Below are 21,960 nucleotides of genomic sequence, written 5' to 3' on the forward strand. Positions count from 1 at the left end.
ATACAGCAGTCACAAAGCAACCTACAGTAGCTCTCTTTCCAATACGTGTGAGCTTGACAATGTGTCTGTGTGTGCAGTGTTCAGGGTGCAGTATGCCGTTTACAGTGTGTATACATCCACTGAGTTAGCGAGCCTAGTTTGAGTGTGTGTGTACAGTACAGCTTGTCCTCTGTGTGTGTGTGTGTGTGTGTGTGTGTGTGTGTGTGTGTGTGTGTGTGTGTGTGTATGCGTGCGTGCATGCGTGCATGCGTGCATGCGTGCGTGCGTGTGTGCGTGTGTGCATGTGTGCGTGTGTGCGTCCCCTCTGTGGACCACATGGACTTTTCTCTCCTCTGTAGAGGGCCCTTGTGTCCCAGCCTGACATGCAGGCTCAGTAATAAAGGGAGGCAATTACAAATGTGGCCTCAAAGCCATGGTAATGGAGCTGGTGGGGTGGCGATAAGAGGAGTTCCCATCCAGGCTGTCCCTATGGAACGGCCATGTCCCTTTTAATCAGAGCAGAGCAGAGCAGGGAGAGCAAGGCTGTAATTAAGCCCGCTCCTGCGAGGATGAGAAGAGATCATCTGGGGAGCAGAAACCTCTGGAGGTCTGGACGGACAGACCACACACCCACAGAGATGAAAGGAGAGAGAGAGAGACAGACTGAGAGAGAGAGAGAGAGAGAGAGAGAGGGAGAGAGAGAGAGAGGTAGAGAGAGAGAGGTAGAGAGAGGGAGAGAGGGAGAGACAGAGACAGAGAGAGAGAGAGAGGGAGAGAGAGAGAGAGGTAGAGAGAGAGAGAGGTAGAGAGAGGGAGAGAGGGAGAGACAGAGACAGAGAGAGAGAGAGAGGGGGAGAGAGAGAGAGAGAGAGAGAGGGAGAGGGAGAGGGAGAGGGAGACAGGGACATGCTCACATTATTTATGCAGCTCACATTATTTATTGCCCCCCCCCCCCCCCCCCCACCACCCATATTTCTTGTTCCCAGATCTGTGATTGAAATGATCTTTACGTCTGGTGGGAACACATACCCACTTAACAAGTTTAACACATTTACTGAGACTTACAGTAACAACCTATGTTGTCAGTCAGAAAACATGGCGAAAAGATGGGAGAGCTTTGCTCACACTCATGTTTATTTATGTTTTTCACACGTCCTTGAGAAGCAAGCGAAAATACCTGCTAATACCTGCTATTTCTGTTGTTTTCAATCTTCTTCTCACAAATCACTTTTGACACAGGGTGGAAATTGCTGCATGCAAGCACAAACATGTGACAAATGCGCAAACACACAGGTACACAAATGATGGAACAAATATAAAACATAATATATGTTAAACACACACGCACGGATGCAAGCATGCACACACACACACACACACACACACACACACACACACACACACACACACACATACACACACACACACACACACACACACACACACACACACACACACATTCCTCTGACTCAGTTGGCGAAGCCACCAAATAGAGAGCTCCAAAGGAAGCCATTTAAATCGCTCCACAAGCATAGCTTTCCAGATATTTTCCATTGGGTGTGGATGAGCCGAGTGTGTGTGTGTGTATGTGTGTGTGTGTGTGTGTGTGTGTGTTTGTGTGTGTGTGTGTGTGTGTGTGTGTGTGTGTGTGTGTGTGTGTGTGTGTTGTGGAGAGATGATCTGTGGCTCTCTAATGACGTCTGTGGAGCTCTTCTCCAGAGAGGGCCCACTTAATGACAGACCTGTCCCCAGGCCCTGCTGCACTGGGAGAAGCAAAAAGCCCCTTCACCTAGGGCCGGGGGGGAGGGGGAGGGGGGACTCATTACTGGAGTACAGTCACTAGAGAGGACATGGACAGGCTGTCCTCCAGCCCTGACACAGTCTACCTGAAACCAGACACAGAGCATTCTTCTCATACATAACATAACAATAACAATGTTATATCCATACAAGTAGCTATGTACTGTATGTGGTGTCAGTTCAGAATGAGTTGGATATCCAACAGACACAAGGCATCTGCGTGTCACACAGCAAACATTTATAAATCTACAGTATCTCTAAGATAATTACCTCCAAAGGTCCTCTTGTTTTGCGCAATGAGTCTAGCTTAGATTTTTAGAATTACGTAGCCTCACACCAGGGGAGGCTGGTGGAGGTAGAAATTGGAGGACGAGCTCATTGTAATGCATGGAATAGAATGAGGAATGGTATCAAACACATGTGATGATACCTTTCTTCATTCCATTCCATGCATTACAGTGAAATCCTCTGATTTCTACCTTCACCAGCCTCCCCTGGTGTGAGGCTACGTAATTCTAAAAAGCTAAGCTTGACTCATGCCCGTCTCGCACAGTGAAATCATCTTTCTTGAACCCTGAAATTGCTGTTGCCAGAGAACCAGAGATGCTGAGCTTTCATGGTTTTGTTATACTAACAGGACAAACTCCAGAACAAATGCTCTCAAGTGCTTTTGAGAAAGGCAACTAACCGTAACTGACATTATGCATGCACAAAGAGCCCATTATATATTAGGTTAGCGGAGCTGACAGTTGACCACCCCAGAGTGTGGCGTTCTGAAGCGAACATGGTATAACATCCAGGTTAGGTTGTTACTGTACAACAACATGACAAATTTAACATTTGAAAACGCATGGAGAAGCTTGCTAACGCTAATCACCTCAGCCTCCATCTCAGCTTGCTCTCTAGCTGTGACAATGACAGCACAGCGAGGGTAGATTTACTGCAGTTGTTCCTGTCATGTAGTTGGACAGTTGTAGTTGGACAGTTGTAGTGCTATGTGTGTGTGTGTGTGTGTGTGTATGTGTGTGCGTGTGTGTGTGTGTATGTGTGTGTGTGTGTGTGTGTGTGTGTGTGTGCAGGCTGTCACCTGAGGGTGAAGGTGTGCTGGGGAGCGAAACCAGGCTGGCGGTCAGGTTCAGGTTCAGGTGACAGGTCTGCCGACAGGGACGTTCCGGGCCCTTCCAGGACCACTGTGACGCGGTGGGGGAGGAGGTCCGGGGTCTCGGCCGTGAAGGTGATGGAGAGAGCTTGGCCGTAGCTCAGGAGATGGTTCCCCAGAAACTTCTCTACAGGAGCAAAGGGGAGACATTAAGGGGGTTAGTAGCGAGGCCTGTTCTTAGCTCTCCGCCATCTCTGCAGTACATCATTTGAGGATGGTGTTTTCTTTCCATTGTGTTGAACAACAGTATGTCTGTCTTAGTGTGTGCTTGTCAGGCTGTGTGTTTTTGTGTGTGTATATACATGTAAGTGTGTAAGAATGTGAGTGTGTGTGTGTCTGTGTGTGTCTGTGTGTGTGTGTGTGTGTGTGTGTGTGTGTATGTGTGTGTGTGTGTGTGTGTGTGTGTGTGTGTGTGTGTGTGTGTGTGTGTGTGTGTGTGTGTGTGTGTGTGTGTGTGTGTGCATTGGTGGAGAGCGGGAGGTCTGAGCCCTACTGCAGCCCACAGAGATCACAGTGGGAGTCGGGCTGTAATTACCCTCCATCTCATCTCTGGCTCATTACAGCACATTTAGAGGACTTCAAAGAGCCCCCGCCACCACTTTGACCACTCACCCACCAGCACACTCACAGCATACAAAATATCAGTACGCACACACAGGCTACAAAAACTCACACTTTCATATAAAAACAAACTTAAAATAATCCAAATGCTGAGTTATCGTCTGAGGACGCAATAAGAGGCTGATGCCGGATAAATGTAAAAGAAAACAAATCAGCAACAAGCTAAGAATGTTAAGAAGAGATACCAAAAAAATGATGGATAGTTCAGCATTTTGGATTGCAGTAATAACACCCCCAAACCACCCCTTGCAATAACTCTTTTTTTTGCATCACACTACAGTACAAGAGCCAGCCTAGGCTACAGTATGATTGAGAGTGCAGGGTAAACTGACAGTTTTGAAGCCAGTAATGTTTTTGAGTGTAATTGCTTGTGAAGTGTATCCTGAGTTCTCCTGGTGGTGCCGAGCCTGCAGTGGACGTCACAAGGTGATCCTGCCTGTGAGTCGCCTCGGGCTGCAGTCTGAGAAACTGAACTGTCCGCTCCGCTCGCATCACGTCAGCTCCAGAAACAGCCTTTTTCATCTCCAACACACACACACACACACACACACACACACACACACACACACACACACACACACACATACACACACACACACACACACACACACACACACACACACACACACACACACACACACACACACACACACACACACAGACAGACACACACACACGCTGGGGCCAGATGACTGTATCCTAGGCACATTTGTCATGTTTTCGGTTGACCTCCACTGGCTTATAAAGGCAGGCTCTTTTGGTTGACCTAAGCTGACATTCAGGCTACTGTTGTTGCGTGACTTGTAGTGCAGTGTTTGATTTGATCTCTCTTGGGTTATTTCTTGTTGTTTTGCAGAGCGTTGCGTTGTATTGTGATGGTGAGTCACCCGGCCCTGCCTCAGTTTCCATCTGTATGTTTTAGCTCATATTAGGATTGTTATTTTTGTTAGGGTATCTGCCCAGGCCTGAGTAAAGATGAGGTCTCATCGCTGCCCCTTGTGGTTGGTCTTCCACTGTGTCATTATGACTCAGCCTGAACAGGGCCGTCTCTCACTGTGATCAGAGCGAGATAGCCTACCATTGTCATCGATTTAGCAAAAGGGCGAAAACAGCAAGGAGACGAAAAGCTCACCACCACCGGTCTCTAAATACAGTATGTGAGAGAGAGCCATGCTGCTAGTGTGAGTGAGTATGTGTGTGTGTATGTGTGTGTGTGTGTGTGTGTGTGTGTGTGTGTGTGTGTGTGTGTGTGTGTGTGTGTGTGTGTGTTTGTGTGTGTGTGTGTTTGTGTGTGTGTTTGTGTGTGTGTGTGTGTTTGTGTGCTTGTGCTTGTGTGTGTATTTGTATGTGGAGTAGAGGGGGAAATTCAGCCTCTGCCTCTTTCTTTTCATGTTTGTATCTCTCTGATCTGATGTGCTCTCACCGAGCACCACTGACCCTCTTCCAGAGACACACAAAGTCCCGTTCACGAAGCCAGGCGCTCTGTTAACATTTGGTGAATGGTGAAGGAGCGTGCGATCAATTGAGGGTTTAAACTAGCTCCAAACCAATTAAATCAACTCCATTTCAATTACATCACTGCCATTGCACATAAACAAATGAAAGTCCCACCGAGGGCTCTAACTGACATCGACCGCCATGCAGTCGATCTGGAGGCAATGCCTGAACAGGCACAACTTGAACTTTAACCACTCCAAAATTGGTGGCGAGTCTGGAATCATGCTCTACAGTGCATTGTCTACAGGTGCAGTGCATGGCCAAAGACATGATTACATGGAGAAGAGACAGAGACGCCACCTGGTACACAGAGACGTCCAGAGTCTGTATTAGGCAGAGCTGCACCCCAGGCACAAACCACCTGCCAACACAGCAATGTTGTCTCCCCTAAAAAGCATCCTATTATTTTCTATGTGTAATGGAGTCTGTAATGGAATGGTTTTAGAGACGTGAGGTTGACATTACATTATCAGTACAGCTGAATGAGAGTGAAGTGAAGTGTGTGTTTGCTGGTGTACTTTGGTAATCAGGGACCAGGGACCAAGGTGGTGGTCTGTCCTCAATATTCGATGATCGGGGGCTCACATCCAGCACACAGGCAGCCTGTCCAAGAGGCTTGGCAGGGCCGTCACTGTAGAGGACATATGCTGAGAGAAAAAAACGCCCCCTCTCTCTCTCTCTCTCTCTCTTCCTCCATCCCTATCTCCATGTCCTGCCTGTTGAGGTGAGGATCTGCCAAGTGGAGGCGCTGGCAGACTCTGTTGTGGCATTCATGTGGAGTGAGGCTCCTGACTGCCATCACAGAGAGACCTAAGAGAGCAGAGCGACAGTTGGCTGGAAGTTGACATGGATCTGGAGGTTCCAGCCGGCCTCAGGCCCCTGAGGGGATTCTCTTGACTCCTTGTCTTGGATGCTCCTCACTATTCAACCAGCCACATGCTCCTTTGACTTGACTTGACTTGTGGCCCTAAAAGGGAGCCCTAGGACAAAGCCCACTACCTCCTGTCCCTCTTTTACTTCTGGCTTAGTCTAGTTATGGAAATTAACCGCTTCAAGATTTACTGAACAGGTGGCTGGATGAAGCCTTTCTGAAGGGTGTCAGTCGATGTACCTTTGAGCACGGAGGGGCATCGTTCAATCAGAATGGCCACTCAAGAAAATGTCCGGAGTAGTTGAAAGTGGAAGTCATGTTTAGTGGCTTTGGATCAGAGTGGCTGTTGAAGGAAGTTCCTTGGTTCTCATCCGTGATAGAATTTGGCAGCTTCGCTCAAGTGTGTCTGGCATGGGGCCCTGTGTCATCGGGGAGGTTGAACTTTCTACGTGTCAACTAGCAGCAATCTGTTCACAACCAAAAGGACAAGTGTGGTGGCACATTAATCAGAGACAAGAGAATGTAGAGACACACACACACACACACACACACACACACACACACACACACACACACACACACACACCCACACACACACACACACACACTCTCTCTCTCTCTCTCTTTCTCTCTCCCAAATACCTCCTACTAGCCTCCCCTCTGCCTTTGAAAGACTAAGTGAAGTTCTTGGGTAATACTCGTAAGTGAGCTGAGCTTCCTCCTTGTGTGTTAACCATTGTGCTTTGGCACAGCCGTGAGGGTTGATATTTCTGGAGCGGTGAGGAACAGGCAGTGTTCCACTTCTCTGTGTTCCATTTCACTGAGACGCCAACTGATCTGATGCTAACCTTACATGGCAGGCATAGCCATACACACTGAAATAGGTGACAAATAGATGAATAAGAATCACAGAAATTGCTTTCCTCTGTGTTGTTTGGTGCCGCATTGTCACTCAGAATTATCTGCCGCTTTACTGAGACACACAGTGGGAGGATTACGGAACAAAAAAATACAAATTAAAAGTCCCCAAAAAATATATATAGAGAGAGAGAGAAAGAGAGAGAGAGAGAGAGCGAAAGAGAGAGAGAGAGAGAGAGAGCGAAAGAGAGAGAGAGAGAGCGAGAGAGAGAGAGAGAGAGAGAGCGAGAGAGAGCAATTCTGGGCCGGCTCAGTCGCTCTGGTCTAATCTTTAAAGTAACTGTACACATGTGTCTCGAAGGAAAAAAAGGCGCGAGAAAATTAGATCATTACAAGCAACGGCGGGGCAATAGATCTCCGCATTTTACTACGCGGAGAAACAACACAAACAAGCACTGCGAGCGGGAGATAAGGGGACCGGCACAAAGCGGCTCTCGTCCAGTTGGGCCACTAATCGCTGTGTGGTGGGCCTGCGGAGACACTGGAGTGATGGACGAGGTTCAAAAAACACAAATCCAAGTAAATAAATAAACAAGTCAACATAACCAACTCCACTTAACAACAAATAAGAAAATTCTAAAAATATATATCTCCCAACCAGGCTTTATGGCATCTTCTGTGAGCTGAGGGAGCTTTTAAGCTTTTCTTAAAAAAGACCTAAATGAACTTGTTTTGTTGTCTGTTCAGAGGGTTTGAGAATTAAACCATCAGGATGCGGAGTAAATGGGATTTCTCCTGTTCACTCTCCCTGCTTGCTGCTGGCTGGCTGGCTGGCTGATTGGCTGGCTGGCTGACTGGTGGCGGCAGGCTGCTGCTTGACTGGGCTTGCTGGAGTATACTGTAAGCAGGCCAATTTTCACTTTGTTGCCTTTCCAGCATGGCAAAGACTTCCAATTCTCTTAGGCCCTTCCTACTGCGGATCCAGATAGACAGAGCCCCTAAGACCTGGAGCAAAGCCGGCTGAGTCTCTTATCTCCTAATGCTCGTGATAAGGGTCTGGAGAACGTGGCGTCAGAATAACCGCCATATGACCTGATGCTAAAGGGCATTTCAATCTTACACATAACCAACAGCAACAAGCTAAGGGTATTACAGGTTGCAGACACATAGATCATTTACATATTTACTTATTTAAAAATGCCAGGGGGCCTTGGTGCTCTTTCCAAGCACACATTGAAATAATCCAACACACAGAGGAAGGAAATGCACATATTCTATTCATAACTATAAACTATGATCTGCTACCACAGGTTCGTCTCTCACCTGGAGCTTTGTAGTAACCAATGTCGTCCTCACTCATCGGCAGCAGGTAGACCTCCCCTTCCTTCCACAGCAAAGGGTACTCCTGCCCCCCTGAGAACTCCCCTGACCAGCCGTCCTGGTCTGAGAGCAGAGGGAGGACGACCACAGATTGATAGAAGTGAAGGTCAGGGTAAAGGACAGTGAGAATAAACATCTGACAATCTCAAAATGACTTATTGTACTGTAGGGACGGAGGTGCAACTCATTGGACATGACAGCCACAACATATTCAATTATCAACATTATCAATTTGACTGATAAGGCATACACATTTAATTGGTTGAATACCTTCAATAAAGTCAGATGTGATGTTGACAGCTACATGCTGATTGGACGAGGTGCAGGCCAGGGAGTGTCCAAAGCAGAAACATGTCAAACAGCCAGCTGGGTTGTCCTGCTGCAGGCTAAAGAAACCCGGCTTGCATCTGTAAACACACACACACACACACACACACACACACACACACACACACACACATACACACACACACACACACACACACACACACACACACACACACACACACACACACACACACACACACACACACCACTTCATCTCCATACCCTTCACTGAACTGAAGTGTTATGGTGCTGTGTCTCCGTACTTGTTCTTGCTAATCCTTCCATATTGTGCACTGGTACCCTGTGAGTCGCTGTGGATGAGAGCGTCTGCCAACTGAACATGTGTTACTGTCTCTTCTGCAGTGTTTGGGCATATAAGGCCAACAGCCCCCAGCTGGTATGGTGCTCTTTGTTCTGACCTCCATACAGGGGCTGACATATCAGGGGGGCATGCAGGGGGGGCTGATGTTTAAAACTTTAAAAACAGGTGAACAGAATAATTCAACAGTGGAGACCTCAGGCTAAAATCGAACGTGTTTTGTGTGTCTGATCAAGCAAATTGCCTTAGGGAGCTGATGATAAACAATTGGATGTTGAGGGTATTGAGTACATACATATATTTTTTAAGATATCCTGTTAAAAAATATATTGAAACTGTATGTGTCCTGACTATGAATAGACTATGCATCTTTATATACTGTCTTTCTAGGTTGTGTCTAAGGGTTTGAAAATGTCGCTCCAATGCTTTAAGTGCAGATCAGATCATGCATATTTCAAGACCATTTGTCACAGTGAATGCCATAGAACATACCCAGACAGTCCGTTCACAGTGACAGCTGGAGTCTAGTGTGTTACAGTTGTTAATGGATCAGCATGTGACAATAAACATGAAACATGAATGACGCAGCATCTCAGAGGTCACCTGTCACATGCCTGTCCCTCCACGCTGTCCTTGCAGTGACAGCCACCGTCCTGAGATGAACACACATCCACGGTCCCCCGAGGGTTACACTCACATGACCTGCGGATAACAGGAAACAGTTCGGGAGGTCAAAGGTCAACCATGGGTCAAACAGCCTCTACTGGGAACACGTTGGCAGATAAATAGGACACTAACTGGACCAATGTCAAGAACGTCCGAATTGATATTCAGTTGAGTCTCTCTTTTGTTTCATACAGCACATGTTGTTGAATGATTAATCAAGCAAAGGCTTCTTGCAGAACAATTACTTTAGTATGTAATCCTATTTTTTTACCTCAACTTTTTCATTTAAATTACCGATTTAATTGAATGCACGCACACACACACACACACACACACACACACACACACACACACACACACACACACACACACACACACACACACACACACACACACAGTAGTTCAGAGCTCTGTCAATCACTGGCTTTGTTCTAACAAAACAGGTTTGATCACCTTCATTGATTGATTGTTTTCCTCCAGAACTGTAACACAGAATCAATTTTTTAACGAGGTCGCTATTAAGAATAATTCAATTATCCCCTGGGCAGGCTTTACTCTGTTCTGCTCCACTGGTCTGGGTAATTCACACCTCACTTCAGTTCAGCACACTGTCAGAGGAGGGACGGAGAGAAATGGAGGAAGGGAGGGAGGAAGGGAGGGAGGGAGGGAGGAAGGGAGGGAGGAAGGGAGGAAGGGAGGGAGGGAGAGGAAAAACTCTGGGTGTGTAAGCATGGCAAACTATCTATGCACACAAAGCACATCTATGTGTGTGTGTGTGTGTGTGCGTGTGTGTGTGTGTGCGTGTGTGTGCGTGTGTGTGTGTGTGTGTGTGTGTGTGTGTGTGTGTGTGTATCCGTCTGTCCCACTCTCTCCATCTCCCCACTCCTGTGTAAATGACTCAGCTAAGCGATGGGCATGCTGTGATATGAATATTCGCAGTACCACAGCGGGGCTTATGCCGTACCACTGCATTCCAAGGCCAATTGCTTTTCCACAGTCACTCCCGGGCTTCAACGGTGCTTACTCTGGGCCTGTTCTGTGCTTAAAACTAGCTGTCTTTTAGCCTCCTCTACCCCCCCCCCAGCCTTTATGAGGCCAAACGAGGCTAGGGGCACGGTTTAGAGTGAGCACAGGATATTCTTATCATCTGAGTGCTTGGTGGGTGGCAGGCATGATATAAGTTAGCTCACTGTAACTACACAATTCAATTGATTTGAATCTGTGATGTGTGATGCCCTTTTTACAACTACACTTTAAGGTTAAGGTTAGGGTGCCAACTTATCAGAATCTGTTGGGGAAACCGGAGGGGTTAACATGTTGTCTCCATATATGTCTTCTTCATCTTACGAACTGCAGAATGTAAACAAACTGGAGATCATACACAGGGCAGGACTAGAAAGCCCAGCTGTGGAAATTGAATTAGGTTTGTTCACCAGGCTTGAAGCACCACGCAGTGAGGACTAACTGGCTCTTAGTAAGCTTTGGCACGCGTTGGCACCACTGTCCAAAAGCGGCTACTGAGCTTTGATTTGGAAATTGATTTGTAGCAAGGCCTGAGGTCCTCTGGGGTTCTCTGGAAGCAGCTACACCAGAGGACGCTGTGTCATGGAGGAGGCACTGTAGCAGCAGTGCAGTGAGGTATATAGAGACATAGGGAGTATGTTATCACTGTTGTCAATCTAGTTATGGTGGTTAGTTAACAGTGGTGCTGATGTTAGAAGAAGTAGTAAATCAGTATTAGTAGTAGAGGTAGTCATATCATAGTCGTAGCGAATTTCAATTAGGCCAACAGTAAAACCTCAGTCATTGATATGGGCGTAGTCAGGTTTATACCTCCGCATTACACAAGCAGGTAGGGTCAGGGAGAGTTAGGATGTGCTTCTCATGACTGTTACTGCTGCAATATGCCAAAACACACACACACACAAAAAGACAAAGACGTGCTTTTCACGACTTAAATGAATGCAGCTTGTCTCAACATAGCAACACATACATACACATAAATAGAAACACAAACACTTACCCCCCCCCACACACACACACACACACACACACACACACACACACACACACACACACACACACACACACACAGACACACACACACACACACACAGACACACACACACACACACACACACACACATACACACACACACACACACACACACACAAGCACAAAGACCCCCCCCCCCCCCCCCCACACACACACACACACACACACATTCTCTCCGCCTGTCTTGGTGATAGAGGTATTCAGGCAGCTTCTCATTAAATGTGTTTAAGCAGCTTCTCCCTTTTTAAATGTTTCTATATATTTGTGTCTCTCTCTCTGTTGCTCACCTGCAGCCTCCGGGGCTGAGCGAGTGGAAACCATGATGACAGGTGCCACACTTCTCCCCCGTCACACTGCCTCTGCACACACACCTTCCCTCGGCATCACACTGGAGACTCACTGAGCCTGATAGGGGAGTGGGGGGGGGGCGGGGGGGGGGGGGGCAGAGAGAGAAATTAATTGAATTGAGAGAGAGAGACAAAGGGAGCTTCATTTCCAGGGTAAACAGTAATCCGGCCAACTAAATTTGGATTGTAACTAAGACAGCCTCTCTACATGAATGTTCCAGACATAAAGTAACACCTTTATGGGGTGAATATCTGAACATCAACTTTGATGTATCCCTGTTTAGAAACCCAGAGAGCGGGACGTGAGAGAGGGTGAATAGCCTTGGATGCCCAGCAGAGGCCCAGTTTGTTGAGATCAATAGCAACTAGAACATCTTGGACATGAGGGAGAGAGGCAGAATAGAGCCTTGTATCATAGTAATGGATTCAAACAGCAAGACACAAATACCACACATACTATAGGAAGGGGAGAAGAGAAGTGCTGAATTCTGGTCATAAACCAGTCAAGGTCAAGACAAGTGTATGTATGAAATGGAGTGCAGTATCAATCGTCAGCTCACACTGAGGTCCCCAGGTTCAGACTGTAGCTCACCATTTACTGTGTGGTGTTTTTAACAAGCAGTTGGAGACATCATCATGACGACAATCAATGACTACGCTTAATAAATAGATAATCAGTATAGCGATCGACCAAATAACTGAATAACTGGCGTTCATAGCAGTATCCTGATAACAGCTGGGTGGGTTGGAACATGAGATGAATTTTTCTATAAGAAAATAATGATTCATATCATGATCATGAAGATGACAACAACAATGTTGCTAATGGTGCTACTGATGATGATGTTGGAGATATCATATCATAAGAGTTTATCAAGCAGAGTTTACCCATGGGGTTGCAGTGGCAGGGTTTGCAGGACTCCTGTGGCGACCCCCTGTAGTGGTTCTCCCTGCAGCGCTCACAGTGGGGTCCATCTGTGTTGTCCCTACAGCTCACACAGCGCCCCCCACTGCCCGTGCTCCGGTACTGCTCTGCATCAAACACACACTCAACAGCTCTCCCACTGCAGTTACACTCTGAGAGAGGATGGGGGGGGGGGGGGGGGGGGGGGAAGAGAAGAGATGGAGGAAAGGGAAAGAGTGAGAGGAGGGAGGAGAGAGAGAGAGAGAGAGAGAGAGAGAGTAGGTATGTGAGATTACTTTTCAGGGATTGGATCATAATTTAAAGGCTCGTTGCTAATCCCATTTCACACAGCCCTAATGGGGAGCCAATCGGGTTGTCAGGGGGCATTTAGATAACAGTAATACATGTTTATACAAGAGCAAATTACCGGAGTGATAACGTCCAATCACAGCCCTCATTCAACACCCTTAATTTCTTCTGCAGTATTCGCTTGCCTACCCGAGGGGAGATTTGGGGAAATTACCCATTTTATTATGAATCCAACTCTCTGTTGATTTTGCAATAACAATATGATTATTTCTCCCTGATGGAGGATAGTCTAGGCAACACTATTCAGTTGTCTTTCACTAAGATTTCACAGGCACAGTTTTACTCTACTTTATTCAACTGCTCAGGTTTTTGCAGTGACAGATGCACAGTAAAGTTTGGGGGAAAACGTCTCATGGGACGGAGCTCAGAAAAGAGATGAGATGCAATCTTGGAAAGAGAGTTATTTCACCGCTGTTCCCTTTTAAAACAAATCATGTGTGATGAGTCAGTCTCACACACTGAGTCTGACTGACTCATCACACATTTACATTCCTCGGCAAGGCTAGAAGCACAGGTGTAATAACTAAAAGTGTGTGATTTGGATTAAATTGTATTTTAAAAAATTAAAGACATTTTTCTTGAGCATACTGGCACAAGAAGGGTAAAAAAGATGGGGGTAAAAACAGACATACATACATAAAAAACTATACAACACACAATTAAAAACAGGTTATTTCAACAGGATGAGGATGATTATCGCAGACGGGATGAATGATCTCTTAAAATATTTTTTTACGGGCTAATGGTAAAAACTAGAGGAAGTGGAAACGAGCTAAATAAAGCAGACCAAGAGATACTTTTATGAATGCCAGTAGCAACCAGAAGGCAGATGGTTGGAAGACAGGTTTAATGTGTTCAGCGATAGTGTACAGTATAGATAAATGGCTGCGTGTGTTTTTCTCACCAAAAACTTTCAGCAGGGAAAAGATGCCCATTGTCAGTTAACTTGTTTGTGTCCCAACAAGCACTGGCATATGGTGCCCGTTCCAGATGCCTGCCTCACCATTGGGAAAGCGTGGCAAGCAGCAGCAAAATGATTTCCTTGCCGGATATAGAGCGGGGATTACGTGGAGCATTCATTTTTATTTCTCTTCCACGTTCTGTGTTTCCTTCTTGTGGAACTTCATTTTATTAATTTATAAATTAACTATGCGCACATAGCGCAGCAATCTATTTAAGAAGCCATCTGTTGGGTTCCTAGTCTGAGTGTAATTAAAACAAGCTTGTTGCTTAATAGAATTGAGCATAAAAAACAATTAATGAGTCGGCTCTCTTTATGGTTTTATCCCTCACCCAATTACAATTCCTTCTCAACAGCATTCAAAAGAACCTTTTCTCGTCAGTGCACAGAGAGATAAGCAAGAACTGCACTGATATTCACACTCAAGTTAACACATGAATTAATGTGCTGGCACGCACTCTCTCTCTCTCACTCTCTCTCATACACCAACCCACCCACACACACACACACACACACACACACACACACACACACACACACACACACACACACACACACACACATACACACACACACACACACAAAATATATTATACCAACTACACATACTTTAAGTCATACAATACATTTAGTTCATTAACAATCCCAAGTATATTTTTGCATTAAGTGCGTACAGTACTATTTTGGAAATAAACATAATTGTGTATGCCTTGCAAATACATGTTAATAAAGGTGTTATGCCATGTGTAATGCCTGGATGCCTGGATGTCATTTTAGGGCTGGTAACACACTGTCTTGCCCTCCTTCGCTATATTCCTATGGGTTGGTGACATTGCCAACGAGTACTCACTCATGCACTCGTTGGCTGAGTCTCCAGTGGCCCTGGCCCAAGGTCTGTCCTGGTAAAAAGGGTGACATTTCTGGCAGTCCGCCCCAACGGTGTGATGCTGGCAGGTGCAGACCAGAGCCCCCTGCTCCCCCTCCACACACTCACTTGCATGGCCATTACACTTGCACCTGTAACAAAGATAGATGGGTGTGTAGACGCTCAGACACACATGTACTGTAGCACACACACACACACACACACACACACACACACACACACACACACACACACACACACACACACACACACACACACTCTAATGAAAAGAACAGAGGGCAGAGGAGATGGAAAATGAGGAGGTATTTTCACTGTGAGGAGTTGTCACTTTCCATTACCTCTCAGTGGCATGAATATCGCCTGGGATGAGGTGGAGTTTTTATCCCCTACAGTGACTGCAGAACTCAACTCCACTGAGTGTTCAACTCTCATCTGCACAAGCTGTCCCACAGCGTAAACAACTATAGCAACCACTATATGTGTGTGTGTGTGTGTGTGTGTGTGTGTGTGTCTGCCTGCATTACCTTGAACATGAGTTGAGACATATATTATGCTAGATATATTTTCCAACCAGCTGAGGTTGGACAATATGCTGAAACTTAATATGAAATTTATAAAAAATTATTGAATGATGTAAGGGTTTACGACTTATGTACATCTCCCGCCTCCTCTATGGAATCCCCATCTCTGCTCTAACATTAGGCAGGCGGAGGATAGTGTCTAGTTTTCTAGTTATGTTTACACTGCTTTTGGGAGAGAGGGATTTATCACTGAGACTGTCTCTGTCAAAATTAGCCAGCTGTCCCGGATCCAGACGTATGCTCCCGGCTCTGGCTCACTTATTTCTGTTGTTATGATAACATAGAGAGAAAGTCAGCAGTGCCCCCAACCCCCATATCAGATGTCTCTAGTCAACCCAGAGGTGTTTTCAAAACAACAATACCCAGTCAGCAGACAATTTTGGGCCAGATCTGTGGCACATATGGCTCAGTGCTAGATTATTGCCAATATATGTGCCTGACCGGGTCCGAATGCGGGGGGCCAGGGTGAGATATGGGTGCTATGGGTGCTATGGGCCAGCTCTGGTATGGCCCAGATACGTTCCTGTCGTAACTGGGTCATCTATGGTCTATGGAGTTTGGTTGACCAGTACTGGGAAACAAAGTCATACCTGGGCCATATCCACATGCTGGCTAAGGTCTGGCCTTTTCATGGCAAAGATAAGGCTCAGGAATGGCAGCCAGAGCCATTCTGGCCCGGGGAACAAAGTTGTACCTGGGCCACATCCACATGCCGGTAGAAAACCGGTGTGTGCCAGACCTGGGCTGTCATTGTTCTGTGCTGACAGGGTAATGAACACGGCAAGTGAAGCTTAGAGATGAAAGATTAGAACTCAGAGTTCTAGACAAGTCGTCTCTAACCCCTAGTCCTAGACAGCTAGTGGGTGTGCAGTAGTGATGCGCGGTTTAGCTGTTTGTTCACCCACGGCCACCTGCAATTGCTAATAACCCATCCGTAACCGACCCTAACCTGCAAATAGGTGTATATATACAGTATAATATGTATGTGTATACACTCACTTAACACTTTATTAGGAACACTATACTAATACTGGGTAGGGCCTCCCTTTGCTCTCAAAACAGCTTCAATTCTTTGTGCCATTGATTCCACAAGATGTTGGAAACATTCCTTTGAGATTCTGGTCCATGATGACATGATTGCATCACGCAATTCCTGCAGATTTTTCAGGTGCACTTTCAACCTGTGAACCTCCCGTTCTACCACATCCCAAAGGTGTTCTATTGGATTCAGATCCGGTGACTGGGAAGGCCACTGAAGAACACTGAACTCATTGTCATGTTCATGAAACCAGTTAGAGACTTTTGTTTTGTGACATGGTGCATTATCATGCTGGAAGTAGCCATTAGAAGATGGGTACATTGTGGCCATGAAGGGATGCACATGGTCAGCAACAATACTCAAATAGGCTGTGGCATTCAAGCGATGATTGATTGGTATTAACAGGCCCAACGTGTGCCAAGAAAACATTCCCCATATATCTATATATATCACAGCTTTTCACTTCGCTAAGTTTACGGGTAGCTCATGAAGGTCTTACTGAGCAGTTGATGGGTTAAAAACAGGTGTGTTACTGCTGGGCTGTTGAAGTCAACATATGCCACGAGACCATGAAAACAACACGACACCTTTTTGGACCCCATTATGACAGTTTGTGTGATAATTGGCCAAATTACTTGTAGCTTGTTACTAGCCAAACATGCTGTCTGTCTTGTGTGCTCACTGAGGTGTCATGACATTGTTGGGTCATTTGTCATGCTGATATGAACGTAAGTGCTTATGACAGGTGTCAGATCATGTTTATGCTGTCCGTGAAGGCTTCATCTCAAGCACTTAACCGCCTACTTCATTCGGCAGTGGCAACGAACACACTGTACTTCTAGTCATGTCCCTTCTCATTACTGTGAGGAATAAGCCCAAGGAACAGGGACAGAGGGGGATTATTTAGGTTTGTTCTGTTACAAGTGGAACTTGGCAGACGGCAGGATGTTCTATCAATCTTGCAATCTGCTGTCCAGGACTGAGCTTGTTGTTGAGTTTTGTCTGTTTATTCTGTAAACAGGAAAATAAGTGGGAAGGAATGTGCAGTGTTCGCAATACGTGTTGCATTATCTATCAAATAATTCCAAGCTGTGCTGCTCTTGTTGTCCAGAAAAACACGAAAAGAAAAGAGAAATAAATCATAGCTAAATACCAAACCTTTTTTTTTTGGCGGGGTTGGGGGGGGGTGGGGGGCTAATATCGAGTTCTCTGTGTGACCACAATTCCCCAGAAGAAACACAAGGTTAAACTCTGAGGTGTAATGTGAGGAAGAGAGAGAAAGAGAAGGTGTGAGAGTTTTCTTCATGACGTTTTTTGGAGGGAGAATCCATGGAGACAGGGCCTCTGAGGGGCAATGTGTCAGGTGTCTGTTACCTGCCGCCCACGGAGAAATCAGAGATGGCGTAGAAGTAGGAGCGCAACACCTTGGCGTCCTTGAAGAACTCGTCTCCGAAGGTGTTGAGCCTGTCCAGGGAGATGAGCAGTGCTGTGGCTGTCACCCACTCCTGTACAGAAGGACAGGGAGACGGAGAGAAGGGGTGGGGGGTTAGAGGGAAGAGTGTGTGTGGGGAAAGCAGGAGTAGGCAGAAAGAAGAAAGGATTGAGGAGATTGAGGAGAGGGCAGCATGAAAGAGAAAGGGAGAGAGAGGAGGAAGGAGAGAGTTGGAGAATGGAGTTGGTTAGCCAATTAAAAGAGATAGACCTCAAGAGACGGTAAAGAAATGGAAAGGCGAAAGAGATAACGGTAAAGGTATATGAGAAGAGTTTTATAAGAGGTGAGAAAAGGAGGAGAGAAAAGAGGGAAGGGGGATAAATGGAAGATAAATCAGCAGGGGAGATAAACAGATACCAGAATTTAGAGAGGAGCCTTTGCTACAGTACAGTGCTCAGACTCTTTCAGTATAATGGATAACATTTGGCAGCACACACACATAACCACACCAGATATGACGTGAGCAGCTATATGAGAATCTGAACGCACCGTGGAGGAGAGGAATTGGAACAGAGATGGGGGAGAGGAAGAGAGGGAAAGACTAACAGAGGAAAGGTAAACCGAAGAGATAGGGGTTGGAAGATAAAAAAATAAAAAAAACCTGAACAGAGGCAACTTTAAAACAAATCGAGGAAAGAAACTCTGTTTCTTTCTTGGCTGGTTTGGGACTCTGTGGCAGTCTTGAAAAGGCCTGTTTTAATCCAGTGTTTTCTCAGCCCTCTCCCCTGAGGGTTGTTTGAAGTGGAGGAATGGGAGGGGAGGGCGGATGGGGCTCAGACTTGAAACATGTGGAGAGGGTTCATGTACTGTATGTCTTTCTCACATGAGCAACAGTACTACTGTGGCATGCCAGAGCCCAAGGGGAATTGGGTAACACCTTACATGATGTTCCCCCTCTTCCATTACTTCTGGACATTGTAGTTATCCTGTAACTTCACTGGGAACTACAATCAAATAACAATCCAACAATAACTGTTCCGCAGTTCCTTTTCATATCAATAAAAGGTAGTTACAATAGTAACAGATTACTTACGAATTCCCCCTAGTATGCAAAGTTACTTGATGTGACATATTGTAGCCACTGAGAGTGAAATGAGAAACCTATTTTGTGTGATCTATCACAGCTTATATAAAACACTACTACAGCAGTAAACGTTATGCCCTATTAATCTTTTAAAAGCTGCCTCAGAGAGAACTCTATTCTCTAAGCCTGTTTGTGCCAGTTGTTAAAGGGGTAGATTGTGAAGGAGCCATCTGCGAGTTAGAGTTAGTGGGCAGAGTAGACACTAGACACAGAGGTCACGACCCCTCGTTGTAACATGGCCGGAATGTGGAACACATGCGCTCCAGATCCATCTAACCCTTGAAGGGTCAGAAACAGCATGACCCTTGGACCTTAGTGACTCCTGTGGGTTATCTGGGTCAGAGCTGGGTCAAAACTGGGTCAGGCACATGTGAACACTGTGGATGACCACTGCCTGGAGGTTGACATAAGTTATGCCATTGAGTATGAGACAATAAGACAACATGTTCTGCAATGTATACATAGAAAACATCCTCCATCCTCAAAAGCTAATGTAAATATTCTGTTGCAGTGTCGTCTAATTTCTCCTTTCTCTCATTTCTCCCGTCTGCTACAATAGCTCTTCCGTTCTCTTTCTCCTCATATACCTTTGCACCTTTCCTCTTCCCTCTTTCCCTTCTTCCCTCTTCCATTCCTCTACCTTATTCTCTCGTTCCCTCTCCTCGGGGCCCCTCAGGGATCCCAGACAGCTCCTGGCCCTGGCACAGGCTGACTGTTCTCTGATGCTCAGAGTGCTGTAGAGTGGAGCATGGCTGGCACACTACTGTTTTGGGCCCTGTTTATTGACTTCCCCCCTGCTTGACATGGCTTCACTCGCGCTAATGGGGTTTGGGCGCCACCGTAACACCCCGGTGCCCAGGGGCTGCCGGTGAAAGCGTATGCTCATTCTTCACGCACTCCTGCCTGCCCACTCCCGCTACCGCCGTGAACGCACGGGGGAGAAAGGGATGGGGGGTAAGAAGGAGGAGGAGGAGGCAGAGGATTTGGTGGTGGGGGCTTGGCTGAGCACTAACATATTGAGATGAGAGGAGAGGGAAGGAGACGGGAAGGTAGAAAGAAAAGCATGGAAATTATGCTGGTGGTGCAAGCTTAAACTCAGAGAAGCTGTAGGAACAGGGCAGTGAATGCCAACAGACCTCATTCTCATTCAGAGCAGGAAGGCCGTGATGGGAAACAAAACAGATAAGTTCTCTCTACCCTCTCTCGGTCTCACTCTTTTCCCCCCTCTATCTAGTTGTCTCCTTTGCTCTCATTCGGCACCTCAACAGCAGGGTTGGGGGGGCAAAGAGTTTGGTAGATATATCAGTTTTAAGTTTGTCTCTGGAAAAACTTTTTCTCTCGGTTTCTTGGATTGGGTCAGAAAGTTGAATACAGCACAGTATGAATCACAAAGATGAATGAATTGCAGTGCTGCCAACTGAGGACTCTGATTGTGGTCATATTGTAGAGCCTCAGATACTGTACGGCACCAAGCCTATGATGATATCTCACTGCAGTCACTACCTGACCTTTAATTCTAAATCCAGACCAGCAATCAAAAGTCAATAACAGATGATCAGTGATTCAACTCCTGTCTACCAGGGGAGGCTGGTGGAGGCAGAAATCCGAGAACGGGCTTATTGTAATGCATAGAATGGAATGAGTAATTGTATCAAACACTGGTAGTTTCACATTTGCTGTCTCAAAGACACACATGTTTGATACCGCTCCCCATTCTGTTCCATGCATGACAATGAACCTGTCCTCCGAATTTCTAACTCCGCCAGCCTCCCCTGTTGTCAACAAAGGCCAACAAAGTATAAAGACAGAATAGAGAGGACCTTTCTCCTTGATCAATATTCTGTCGTCGTCCTCAGCATCTATTTAAAACAGCAACCTCAGAAGGATTCAGCCTCCCTTTATGGAGCATAGCGTTAGTTCAGGTAGGGCACTCTAAGCCAACGATGCAGCTGTCAGTGACAGAACAGCTGGTTCACACGTGTGCAAAAAACACTCTCACATGTTCAAGGGACAGCCAAGCTTACACTCCTCCATAGCATTCAGCAGTTGTGACATGGCTGTACGGGCTATAAGAGTACGTTTTATGTGGTCGTCCCACCCTCCACCCCCAGCCTCCATCCACTCGGTGACTATGTATGTAGCCTACTTACGGGGGGGGTTGATAAGTCATGGGCTCCCTGCCATATTTTATTACTTTTATATTTTATTATGTTGTGGTCGTTTAACTCCAGGCAGGGAGCTCTATAGAGCGGAGCCATCCAATTATGCCAAGCTTAAATGTATTACCATTTTCATGCAATAAATAGTTAAACTAACGCAAGTGTCCTGACTGAACCAATGCCTTATTGATGCTTGTGCCTTTCTGTTAGTTTAAAATTTGCTGTCTCAGGCAATGACTGATATGGACTTTTTGAGGGAGGTTCACCCAAGGGGCTATGCAAAAGATCATGGCTGTTAGCTCTGTCCATATAATGGGAATATTATGGAAATGTGCTATTTTAATGCATTATGGAGATAATCAATTGTTAATCATAAAGATTAGCAACAAGTCTAACCATGTGTGTAATAATCTTCACAGCACATCTATTTTTTTCCAATGAGGAATCATCCTGAAGTTGTTCAGTACTGTTCGCAATAACTATAGCTCTAACAGATGTTGTACACACATGCAGTGTTTAAAGGCATTGTTTAGCCGTTCATGCTGCTTATACACTGTTACAGCAGATACTTGATCTCATACATCATAGCCAACCCTAATCATATG

The 21,960-nt window shown here is 46.0% G+C and overlaps 2 protein-coding genes across 2 annotated transcripts in view; one reads left to right on the forward strand and one right to left on the reverse strand.

Moving 5' to 3' along the window:
• ptger4b (prostaglandin E receptor 4 (subtype EP4) b) overlaps positions 1-21,960 on the forward strand; it is a 164,012-nt gene that overhangs the window by 71,994 nt on the left and 70,058 nt on the right. The gene's annotated exons all lie outside the window — the stretch shown is intronic.
• Positions 1-21,960, reverse strand: part of lamc3 (laminin, gamma 3) — a 62,731-nt gene that overhangs the window by 25,141 nt on the left and 15,630 nt on the right. The window contains exons 3-10 of the mRNA XM_083670662.1: positions 17,995-18,125; positions 14,965-15,131; positions 12,769-12,957; positions 11,821-11,938; positions 9,415-9,513; positions 8,436-8,572; positions 8,109-8,228; positions 2,867-3,065 (exon numbers count right to left, since the gene is read on the reverse strand). Of these exons, the coding sequence (XP_083526788.1) occupies positions 2,867-3,065; positions 8,109-8,228; positions 8,436-8,572; positions 9,415-9,513; positions 11,821-11,938; positions 12,769-12,957; positions 14,965-15,131; positions 17,995-18,125 (1,160 nt within the window). The remainder of the gene's footprint in view (positions 1-2,866; positions 3,066-8,108; positions 8,229-8,435; positions 8,573-9,414; positions 9,514-11,820; positions 11,939-12,768; positions 12,958-14,964; positions 15,132-17,994; positions 18,126-21,960) is intronic.

This window comes from Argentina silus, assembly GCF_951799395.1.
Source record: "Argentina silus genome assembly, chromosome: 5".
Classification (NCBI taxonomy): domain Eukaryota; kingdom Metazoa; phylum Chordata; class Actinopteri; order Argentiniformes; family Argentinidae; genus Argentina; species Argentina silus.